Genomic DNA, 12654 nt, shown 5'->3' on the forward strand with positions numbered 1-12654 from the left:
ACCAACTGTAAGACTGAAATATGAGACGTGCCGCGGGCCGCACGTAGTAGTGTGGCGGGCCGCATGCGGTCATTTCGGATATCAATTAGTTCCTCTTCTTCGTGAGTGCTAAGTTGAGGCTTGTGTAAGGGATCGAGCACCAATGGATTTCTCAGCCAATCATAACTTTCAGTAGATATATTTGAAAAGTATTTTTCAATGCTCCTTTCTAGACTTGTAAGGTGGTCTGTAATGAGTGGAACAATGTCTGTGTTGTTTGCTGCAGCAGTCTTTTGAAACATGTCAATATTACCTTCACTTGACCTGTCTTTCCAAACCTTGATTTTTTCTTTCATTGACTGCATTTTATCAGTGCATGTTAACATATTTTCATTTCTCCCTTGCATACTTAAATTCACCTTGTTCAAATGCTCAAATATATCTGCCAAATAACATAATTTTGCATTCCAAATTTCGTCGGCCAGTAATTCGCAGAATTCTGTTTTCTCTTCCAGAGCAAAGAAAAGAAGAATTTCCTCTCTTAGTTCATGCACACGGGATAACGCTCTGCCTCTTGACAATGACCGAACTTCCGTGTGGAGGAGAAGACCTTCGTGGGCAGATCCCATTTCTTCGCAAAGACTGGAAAATAATCTTGACTGCTTTGGTCTACTTTGAATAAAGTTCACCATTTTCACGACATTATCAAGAACAAATTTTAAATCTTGTCCAAGTGGTTTAGCAACAAGAGCTTCACGGTGCAAGAAACAATGTGTGGTAATCAGAAATGGATTTTCCTTCTTCACTAAAGACACAAAACCCTTTACTGACCCCACCATTGATGGACAACCACCTGTGCAAATTCCTACACATAATTTCCATTTAAGTCCATTTCTACCAAATATTCTGTCACTGTAGAAAATATTTCCTGTCCTGTTGTTTGACTTAGTTCTTTGCAGCACAAGAATTGCTCGGTTATTTTCTTATCATCAATGAAACGCATCAACACAAGTAACTGAGGTTTCCCTCCAATATCTGTTGATTCGTCCGCTTGTAAGGCAAACGTTTTATCTTTCACCAGTTCGCACACACTTTTCTCAATGTCAGATGACATATCCTTGATTCGTCTGCCAATCGTATCGTTTGAGAGAGGAATTTTTTTCACTTCTTTTTCAGCCTCGTCCCCAAACAAAGTTTTCACTACAGAACAGCAAGCTGGAAGAAAATAGGATTCTGCAATTGAATGGGGTCTCATTTCTTTTACTGATTGTTCTGCTACTAAGTAGCTTGCTTTCTGTGCCTTTTCTGCTACCTTCACTTTTTTCTCAAACCCAAGACTTTGTTGTTTGTTTTCTTTCAAGAGTCTCTTAAAGTAATATATAGGTTTCTGTGTCAGGTGACGATGCTTAGTTGATAAATGTCTCTTCATTTTCTGTGGAGTCATACATTCATTTGATAACTCCAAGCCACAAACAACACATTTTGGTTTAGGGCCATTTTCGCTATCACAGCAAGTGAATCCAAGTCCAAGGTAAAAGAGCCTTTCCTTCACCCTCCTCCCTTAACAAAATTCCAAATTAATATTGTCAGCTTTTTGTGAGAGAGAGAGAGAGAGAGAGAGAGAGAGAGAGAGAGAGAGAGAGAGAGAGAGAGAGAGAGAGAGAGAGAGAGAGAGAGAGAGAGAGAGAGAGAGAGAGAGAGAGAGAGAGAGAGAGAGAGAGAGAGAGAGAGAGAGAGACATTGTATATCAATATGCATTTCCTTGTAACCAAAAATTTCCAGGACACATTCTCAAAAACACACAAAACATTTTGCATAAACACAACATATAACAAAACAGACATAATAATAATAGATCACCATCACCACAAATACAGCCATCAACAACCACCATCAGACCTCCAGCCAATGACAGCCATACTTTACAACCAGGGGCATTTCGTCAGCCAATGAGGAAACTTTCTTGCTCGTGTCTCGGCAGGAGGTCCGATTGTGTGTGTCGCTGACCGTAGACAGGCAGGCAGATAGACAAGCAGGCAGACAGGTGGATAGATAGACACAATAATCAATACTTGCAGAGGTAAGGAAACAAATTGGCACAATGAGGAGGAAGTAATAGAAGATAAGGAAAAAGGAAAAAATTTTGAATACTTGTAATTTTGTCTACCTGCTTTTCTCTATCACCAAAATATATTAACAAGTACTTACCACCTCTAATGGGCTTGTAAAGGTCAAAGGGAGCATAAAAGGTGTCTGTGATGGGACGCTCTTTCACCTTCTCCTCCTGGCAACAAAGAAAACATTGACAGCACAAGAAAGGTTGGTGCAGTAAGCACGTCAGGATTTAAAGCAGAAAACTTGCAAAGAACACTGTACTGGCAAAACTTACATCAAAATAAGCCACAGTATTTGGCAGGAGAGAGGCCACAAATTTGAGGGCCTGCGACGACACAGAATTGGCAATGCCTGCGTTGATGTTGATGTCATACCCAGCAAAGAACCCTGATGATTGCAGTGCCAGGCCATACTTCTCAATAATGCCCTGTGTGGGGAAAAGAGAAAAGATGATAAGAGGGTGCATACAATACCAAACAGTTTCTATCTAGTGTGTGTGTGTGTGTGTGTGTGTGTGTGTGTGTGTGTGTGTGTGTGTGTGTGTGTGTGTGTGTGTGTGTGTGTGTGTGTGTGTGTGTGTGTGTGTGTGTGTGTGTGTGTGTGTGTGTGTGTGTGTGTGTGTGTGTGTGTGTGTGTGTGTGTGTGTGTGTACATACACAATCCAGACAAAGACCTATTTAATATAACTTTTCTTGAATGAATAAAGTTTTAGAAAGGAGACTGCAGGGAAGAAATGAAGAGATATGAAGAAAGAGAACAGTGATATTGGGATGGATGTGAGGAGGAGGCAAGGAGGAGGTTAGGATGAGTGTCCGGCCCACACCTGAGGCTCTTGACCACTATCTCCTGCCTCCTCTCCTCTCTCCTCACTTCATCTCCCTCTTCCTGATCCTGTTGATGGTTTTAACTATTATATTAGAATACCTGGCCAAGAATAGAGGGGAGGAACTCAGTGTAGGTGATGTGCTGCAGAGTTGCTCCCACAATCCTGCGCACCGCTTGGAACACTTGCTCGTCAGTCCAGTGGGCATTGAGGTCCGAAAGCAAGACGGCAATGCGGTTGTGCTCCCTGACGAACGGCTGGTGCATTGCGGCCAGACTGATTTGAAACACCTGTGAGAGATGATGGTTTGTTAATGCTTGGTCTGGAAGTAGATATTGACCAAAGTTAATTAGACAAGCCAATGAGTAATGTTAGAAGTTTACTGAAGCTTCCTGAGGTCTTGCAGTCAATCTGGTTGTCATGTTCACCTCAAATACATCAGTGTAAGGCTCTGAATAACCCTTTCACTAACTAATGCACTCATCTATCACACAAACACATACTTGAATCTTCCTGAGGTCTTGCAGTCAATTTGGTTGGTGTCGGCCGTAAGAATCTGGGTGTTTGCCGGGCAGCGCTGCACCTTGAGGAGGCCGACAGAGAAGGCACGCAGCTCGTCACTCTCCTCCTTGCTGGACCCGTAGATCACCGACCCATCAATGAAGGACGTAACTTGGTTGATCTGTTCTCTGGGGCCTGTGTGAAGTGCCACCATTAATAAGAGTGATGATAATCTTTGTCTATTCATGTATCTATCTATATATTTAGGAGTCAGTAATAAAAATAATCTCTATCTATTTATATTTCCATCTGTACATAATTATGGCCCAGACAAGGCACCACACACACACACACACACACACACACACACATATACACAGCAGATGCAGGTACCTCCTATAGTCCATATATTGAGAGAGAGAGAGAGAGAGAGAGAGAGAGAGAGAGAGAGAGAGAGAGAGAGAGAGAGAGAGAGAGAGAGAGAGAGAGAGAGAGAGAGAGAGAGAGAGAGAGAGAGAGAGAGAGAGACATTGTATATCAATATGCATTTCCTTGTAACCAAAAATTTCCAGGACACATTCTCAAAAACACACAAAACATTTTGCATCAAACACAACATATAACAAAACAGACATAATAATAATAGATCACCATCACCACAAATACAGCCATCAACAACCACCATCAGACCTCCAGCCAATGACAGCCATACTTTACAACCAGGGGCATTTCGTCAGCCAATGAGGAAACTTTCTTGCTCGTGTCTCGGCAGGAGGTCCGATTGTGTGTGTCGCTGACCGTAGACAGGCAGGCAGATAGACAAGCAGGCAGACAGGTGGATAGATAGACACAATAATCAATACTTGCAGAGGTAAGGAAACAAATTGGCACAATGAGGAGGAAGTAAAAGAAGATAAGGAAAAAGGAAAAAATTTTGAATACTTGTAATTTTGTCTACCTGCTTTTCTCTATCACCAAAATATATTAACAAGTACTTACCACCTCTAATGGGCTTGTAAAGGTCAAAGGGAGCATAGAAGGTGTCTGTGATGGGACGCTCTTTCACCTTCTCCTCCTGGCAACAAAGAAAACATTGACAGCACAAGAAAGGTTGGTGCAGTAAGCACGTCAGGATTTAAAGCAGAAAACTTGCAAAGAACACTGTACTGGCAAAACTTACATCAAAATAAGCCACAGTATTTGGCAGGAGAGAGGCCACAAATTTGAGGGCCTGCGACGACACAGAATTGGCAATGCCTGCGTTGATGTTGATGTCATACCCAGCAAAGAACCCTGATGATTGCAGTGCCAGGCCATACTTCTCAATAATGCCCTGTGTGGGGAAGAGAGAAAAGATGATAAGAGGGTGCATACAATACCAAACAGTTTCTATCTAGTGTGTGTGTGTGTGTGTGTGTGTGTGTGTGTGTGTGTGTGTGTGTGTGTGTCTGTGTGTGTGTGTGTGTGTCTGTGTGTCTGTGTGTGTGTGTGTGTGTGTGTGTGTGTGTGTGTGTACATACACAATCCAGACAAAGACCTATTTAATATAACTTTTCTTGAATGAATAAAGTTTTAGAAAGGAGACTGCAGGGAAGAAATGAAGAGATATGAAGAAAGAGAACAGTGATATTGGGATGGATGTGAGGAGGAGGCAAGGAGGAGGTTAGGATGAGTGTCCGGCCCACACCTGAGGCTCTTGACCACTATCTCCTGCCTCCTCTCCTCTCTCCTCACTTCATCTCCCTCTTCCTGATCCTGTTGATGGTTTTAACTATTATATTAGAATACCTGGCCAAGAATAGAGGGGAGGAACTCAGTGTAGGTATATATTTAGGAGTCAGTAATAAAAATAATCTCTATCTATTTATATTTCCATCTGTACATAATTATGGCCCAGACAAGGCACCACACACACACACACACACACACACACACACACATATACACAGCAGATGCAGGTACCTCCTATAGTCCATATATTGAGAGAGAGAGAGAGAGAGAGAGAGAGAGAGAGAGAGAGAGAGAGAGAGAGAGAGAGAGAGAGAGAGAGAGAGAGAGAGAGAGAGAGAGAGAGAGAGAGAGAGAGAGAGAGAGAGAGAGAGAGAGAGAGAGAGAGAGAGAGAGAGAGAGAGAGAGAGAGAGAGAGAGAGAGAGAGAGAGAGAGAGAGAGAGAGAGAGAGAGAGAGAGAGAGAGAGAGAGAGAGAGAGAGAGACATTGTATATCAATATGCATTTCCTTGTAACCAAAAATTTCCAGGACACATTCTCAAAAACACACAAAACATTTTGCATCAAACACAACATATAACAAAACAGACATAATAATAATAGATCACCATCACCACAAATACAGCCATCAACAACCACCATCAGACCTCCAGCCAATGACAGCCATACTTTACAACCAGGGGCATTTCGTCAGCCAATGAGGAAACTTTCTTGCTCGTGTCTCGGCAGGAGGTCCGATTGTGTGTGTCGCTGACCGTAGACAGGCAGGCAGATAGACAAGCAGGCAGACAGGTGGATAGATAGACACAATAATCAATACTTGCAGAGGTAAGGAAACAAATTGGCACAATGAGGAGGAAGTAAAAGAAGATAAGGAAAAAGGAAAAAATTTTGAATACTTGTAATTTTGTCTACCTGCTTTTCTCTATCACCAAAATATATTAACAAGTACTTACCACCTCTAATGGGCTTGTAAAGGTCAAAGGGAGCATAGAAGGTGTCTGTGATGGGACGCTCTTTCACCTTCTCCTCCTGGCAACAAAGAAAACATTGACAGCACAAGAAAGGTTGGTGCAGTAAGCACGTCAGGATTTAAAGCAGAAAACTTGCAAAGAACACTGTACTGGCAAAACTTACATCAAAATAAGCCACAGTATTTGGCAGGAGAGAGGCCACAAATTTGAGGGCCTGCGACGACACAGAATTGGCAATGCCTGCGTTGATGTTGATGTCATACCCAGCAAAGAACCCTGATGATTGCAGTGCCAGGCCATACTTCTCAATAATGCCCTGTGTGGGGAAGAGAGAAAAGATGATAAGAGGGTGCATACAATACCAAACAGTTTCTATCTAGTGTGTGTGTGTGTGTGTGTGTGTGTGTGTGTGTGTGTGTGTGTGTGTGTGTCTGTGTGTGTGTGTGTGTGTCTGTGTGTCTGTGTGTGTGTGTGTGTGTGTGTGTGTGTGTGTGTGTGTGTGTGTACATACACAATCCAGACAAAGACCTATTTAATATAACTTTTCTTGAATGAATAAAGTTTTAGAAAGGAGACTGCAGGGAAGAAATGAAGAGATATGAAGAAAGAGAACAGTGATATTGGGATGGATGTGAGGAGGAGGCAAGGAGGAGGTTAGGATGAGTGTCCGGCCCACACCTGAGGCTCTTGACCACTATCTCCTGCCTCCTCTCCTCTCTCCTCACTTCATCTCCCTCTTCCTGATCCTGTTGATGGTTTTAACTATTATATTAGAATACCTGGCCAAGAATAGAGGGGAGGAACTCAGTGTAGGTATATATTTAGGAGTCAGTAATAAAAATAATCTCTATCTATTTATATTTCCATCTGTACATAATTATGGCCCAGACAAGGCACCACACACACACACACACACACACACACACACACACATATACACAGCAGATGCAGGTACCTCCTATAGTCCATATATTGAGAGAGAGAGAGAGAGAGAGAGAGAGAGAGAGAGAGAGAGAGAGAGAGAGAGAGAGAGAGAGAGAGAGAGAGAGAGAGAGAGAGAGAGAGAGAGAGAGAGAGAGAGAGAGAGAGAGAGAGAGAGAGACATTGTATATCAATATGCATTTCCTTGTAACCAAAAATTTCCAGGACACATTCTCAAAAACACACAAAACATTTTGCATCAAACACAACATATAACAAAACAGACATAATAATAATAGATCACCATCACCACAAATACAGCCATCAACAACCACCATCAGACCTCCAGCCAATGACAGCCATACTTTACAACCAGGGGCATTTCGTCAGCCAATGAGGAAACTTTCTTGCTCGTGTCTCGGCAGGAGGTCCGATTGTGTGTGTCGCTGACCGTAGACAGGCAGGCAGATAGACAAGCAGGCAGACAGGTGGATAGATAGACACAATAATCAATACTTGCAGAGGTAAGGAAACAAATTGGCACAATGAGGAGGAAGTAAAAGAAGATAAGGAAAAAGGAAAAATTTTGAATACTTGTAATTTTGTCTACCTGCTTTTCTCTATCACCAAAATATATTAACAAGTACTTACCACCTCTAATGGGCTTGTAAAGGTCAAAGGGAGCATAGAAGGTGTCTGTGATGGGACGCTCTTTCACCTTCTCCTCCTGGCAACAAAGAAAACATTGACAGCACAAGAAAGGTTGGTGCAGTAAGCACGTCAGGATTTAAAGCAGAAAACTTGCAAAGAACACTGTACTGGCAAAACTTACATCAAAATAAGCCACAGTATTTGGCAGGAGAGAGGCCACAAATTTGAGGGCCTGCGACGACACAGAATTGGCAATGCCTGCGTTGATGTTGATGTCATACCCAGCAAAGAACCCTGATGATTGCAGTGCCAGGCCATACTTCTCAATAATGCCCTGTGTGGGGAAGAGAGAAAAGATGATAAGAGGGTGCATACAATACCAAACAGTTTCTATCTAGTGTGTGTGTGTGTGTGTGTGTGTGTGTGTGTGTGTGTGTGTGTGTGTGTGTGTGTGTCTGTGTGTGTGTGTGTGTGTCTGTGTGTCTGTGTGTGTGTGTGTGTGTGTGTGTGTGTGTGTGTGTGTGTGTGTGTACATACACAATCCAGACAAAGACCTATTTAATATAACTTTTCTTGAATGAATAAAGTTTTAGAAAGGAGACTGCAGGGAAGAAATGAAGAGATATGAAGAAAGAGAACAGTGATATTGGGATGGATGTGAGGAGGAGGCAAGGAGGAGGTTAGGATGAGTGTCCGGCCCACACCTGAGGCTCTTGACCACTATCTCCTGCCTCCTCTCCTCTCTCCTCACTTCATCTCCCTCTTCCTGATCCTGTTGATGGTTTTAACTATTATATTAGAATACCTGGCCAAGAATAGAGGGGAGGAACTCAGTGTAGGTATATATTTAGGAGTCAGTAATAAAAATAATCTCTATCTATTTATATTTCCATCTGTACATAATTATGGCCCAGACAAGGCACCACACACACACACACACACACACACACACACATATACACAGCAGATGCAGGTACCTCCTATAGTCCATATATTGAGAGAGAGAGAGAGAGAGAGAGAGAGAGAGAGAGAGAGAGAGAGAGAGAGAGAGAGAGAGAGAGAGAGAGAGAGAGAGAGAGAGAGAGAGAGAGAGAGAGAGAGAGAGAGAGAGAGAGAGAGAGAGAGAGAGAGAGAGACATTGTATATCAATATGCATTTCCTTGTAACCAAAAATTTCCAGGACACATTCTCAAAAACACACAAAACATTTTGCATCAAACACAACATATAACAAAACAGACATAATAATAATAGATCACCATCACCACAAATACAGCCATCAACAACCACCATCAGACCTCCAGCCAATGACAGCCATACTTTACAACCAGGGGCATTTCGTCAGCCAATGAGGAAACTTTCTTGCTCGTGTCTCGGCAGGAGGTCCGATTGTGTGTGTCGCTGACCGTAGACAGGCAGGCAGATAGACAAGCAGGCAGACAGGTGGATAGATAGACACAATAATCAATACTTGCAGAGGTAAGGAAACAAATTGGCACAATGAGGAGGAAGTAAAAGAAGATAAGGAAAAAGGAAAAAATTTTGAATACTTGTAATTTTGTCTACCTGCTTTTCTCTATCACCAAAATATATTAACAAGTACTTACCACCTCTAATGGGCTTGTAAAGGTCAAAGGGAGCATAGAAGGTGTCTGTGATGGGACGCTCTTTCACCTTCTCCTCCTGGCAACAAAGAAAACATTGACAGCACAAGAAAGGTTGGTGCAGTAAGCACGTCAGGATTTAAAGCAGAAAACTTGCAAAGAACACTGTACTGGCAAAACTTACATCAAAATAAGCCACAGTATTTGGCAGGAGAGAGGCCACAAATTTGAGGGCCTGCGACGACACAGAATTGGCAATGCCTGCGTTGATGTTGATGTCATACCCAGCAAAGAACCCTGATGATTGCAGTGCCAGGCCATACTTCTCAATAATGCCCTGTGTGGGGAAGAGAGAAAAGATGATAAGAGGGTGCATACAATACCAAACAGTTTCTATCTAGTGTGTGTGTGTGTGTGTGTGTGTGTGTGTGTGTGTGTGTGTGTGTGTGTGTGTGTGTGTGTCTGTGTGTGTGTGTGTGTGTCTGTGTGTCTGTGTGTGTGTGTGTGTGTGTGTGTGTGTGTGTGTGTGTGTGTGTGTGTACATACACAATCCAGACAAAGACCTATTTAATATAACTTTTCTTGAATGAATAAAGTTTTAGAAAGGAGACTGCAGGGAAGAAATGAAGAGATATGAAGAAAGAGAACAGTGATATTGGGATGGATGTGAGGAGGAGGCAAGGAGGAGGTTAGGATGAGTGTCCGGCCCACACCTGAGGCTCTTGACCACTATCTCCTGCCTCCTCTCCTCTCTCCTCACTTCATCTCCCTCTTCCTGATCCTGTTGATGGTTTTAACTATTATATTAGAATACCTGGCCAAGAATAGAGGGGAGGAACTCAGTGTAGGTATATATTTAGGAGTCAGTAATAAAAATAATCTCTATCTATTTATATTTCCATCTGTACATAATTATGGCCCAGACAAGGCACCACACACACACACACACACACACACACACACACACATATACACAGCAGATGCAGGTACCTCCTATAGTCCATATATTGAGAGAGAGAGAGAGAGAGAGAGAGAGAGAGAGAGAGAGAGAGAGAGAGAGAGAGAGAGAGAGAGAGAGAGAGAGAGAGAGAGAGAGAGAGAGAGAGAGAGAGAGAGAGAGAGAGAGAGAGAGAGAGAGAGAGAGAGACATTGTATATCAATATGCATTTCCTTGTAACCAAAAATTTCCAGGACACATTCTCAAAAACACACAAAACATTTTGCATCAAACACAACATATAACAAAACAGACATAATAATAATAGATCACCATCACCACAAATACAGCCATCAACAACCACCATCAGACCTCCAGCCAATGACAGCCATACTTTACAACCAGGGGCATTTCGTCAGCCAATGAGGAAACTTTCTTGCTCGTGTCTCGGCAGGAGGTCCGATTGTGTGTGTCGCTGACCGTAGACAGGCAGGCAGATAGACAAGCAGGCAGACAGGTGGATAGATAGACACAATAATCAATACTTGCAGAGGTAAGGAAACAAATTGGCACAATGAGGAGGAAGTAAAAGAAGATAAGGAAAAAGGAAAAAATTTTGAATACTTGTAATTTTGTCTACCTGCTTTTCTCTATCACCAAAATATATTAACAAGTACTTACCACCTCTAATGGGCTTGTAAAGGTCAAAGGGAGCATAGAAGGTGTCTGTGATGGGACGCTCTTTCACCTTCTCCTCCTGGCAACAAAGAAAACATTGACAGCACAAGAAAGGTTGGTGCAGTAAGCACGTCAGGATTTAAAGCAGAAAACTTGCAAAGAACACTGTACTGGCAAAACTTACATCAAAATAAGCCACAGTATTTGGCAGGAGAGAGGCCACAAATTTGAGGGCCTGCGACGACACAGAATTGGCAATGCCTGCGTTGATGTTGATGTCATACCCAGCAAAGAACCCTGATGATTGCAGTGCCAGGCCATACTTCTCAATAATGCCCTGTGTGGGGAAGAGAGAAAAGATGATAAGAGGGTGCATACAATACCAAACAGTTTCTATCTAGTGTGTGTGTGTGTGTGTGTGTGTGTGTGTGTGTGTGTGTGTGTGTGTGTGTGTGTGTCTGTGTGTGTGTGTGTGTGTCTGTGTGTCTGTGTGTGTGTGTGTGTGTGTGTGTGTGTGTGTGTGTGTGTGTGTGTGTGTGTGTACATACACAATCCAGACAAAGACCTATTTAATATAACTTTTCTTGAATGAATAAAGTTTTAGAAAGGAGACTGCAGGGAAGAAATGAAGAGATATGAAGAAAGAGAACAGTGATATTGGGATGGATGTGAGGAGGAGGCAAGGAGGAGGTTAGGATGAGTGTCCGGCCCACACCTGAGGCTCTTGACCACTATCTCCTGCCTCCTCTCCTCTCTCCTCACTTCATCTCCCTCTTCCTGATCCTGTTGATGGTTTTAACTATTATATTAGAATACCTGGCCAAGAATAGAGGGGAGGAACTCAGTGTAGGTATATATTTAGGAGTCAGTAATAAAAATAATCTCTATCTATTTATATTTCCATCTGTACATAATTATGGCCCAGACAAGGCACCACACACACACACACACACACACACACACACACATATACACAGCAGATGCAGGTACCTCCTATAGTCCATATATTGAGAGAGAGAGAGAGAGAGAGAGAGAGAGAGAGAGAGAGAGAGAGAGAGAGAGAGAGAGAGAGAGAGAGAGAGAGAGAGAGAGAGAGAGAGAGAGAGAGAGAGACATTGTATATCAATATGCATTTCCTTGTAACCAAAAATTTCCAGGACACATTCTCAAAAACACACAAAACATTTTGCATCAAACACAACATATAACAAAACAGACATAATAATAATAGATCACCATCACCACAAATACAGCCATCAACAACCACCATCAGACCTCCAGCCAATGACAGCCATACTTTACAACCAGGGGCATTTCGTCAGCCAATGAGGAAACTTTCTTGCTCGTGTCTCGGCAGGAGGTCCGATTGTGTGTGTCGCTGACCGTAGACAGGCAGGCAGATAGACAAGCAGGCAGACAGGTGGATAGATAGACACAATAATCAATACTTGCAGAGGTAAGGAAACAAATTGGCACAATGAGGAGGAAGTAAAAGAAGATAAGGAAAAAGGAAAAAATTTTGAATACTTGTAATTTTGTCTACCTGCTTTTCTCTATCACCAAAATATATTAACAAGTACTTACCACCTCTAATGGGCTTGTAAAGGTCAAAGGGAGCATAGAAGGTGTCTGTGATGGGACGCTCTTTCACCTTCTCCTCCTGGCAACAAAGAAAACATTGACAGCACAAGAAAGGTTGGTGCAGTAAGCACGTCAGGATTTAAAGCAGAAAACTTGCAAAGA

The 12654-nt window shown here is 42.5% G+C and overlaps 1 protein-coding gene across 1 annotated transcript; it reads right to left on the reverse strand.

The window, feature by feature from the left end:
- Nucleotides 1–2187: 2187 nt before the first annotated feature.
- On the reverse strand, nt 2188–3183 carry LOC135098246 (chorion peroxidase-like; the record flags this gene model as incomplete). Its single annotated transcript, XM_064000515.1, has 3 exons — nt 3019–3183; nt 2369–2521; nt 2188–2263 (listed from the first exon to the last, which is right to left on the reverse strand). Coding segments are annotated over exons 1-3 (394 nt in total), but the record flags the coding sequence as incomplete, so codon positions are not given.
- Between the last annotated feature and the right edge of the window lie 9471 nt (nt 3184–12654).

Source organism: Scylla paramamosain, unplaced genomic scaffold (assembly GCF_035594125.1).
Source record: "Scylla paramamosain isolate STU-SP2022 unplaced genomic scaffold, ASM3559412v1 Contig52, whole genome shotgun sequence".
NCBI classification, from domain to species: domain Eukaryota; kingdom Metazoa; phylum Arthropoda; class Malacostraca; order Decapoda; family Portunidae; genus Scylla; species Scylla paramamosain.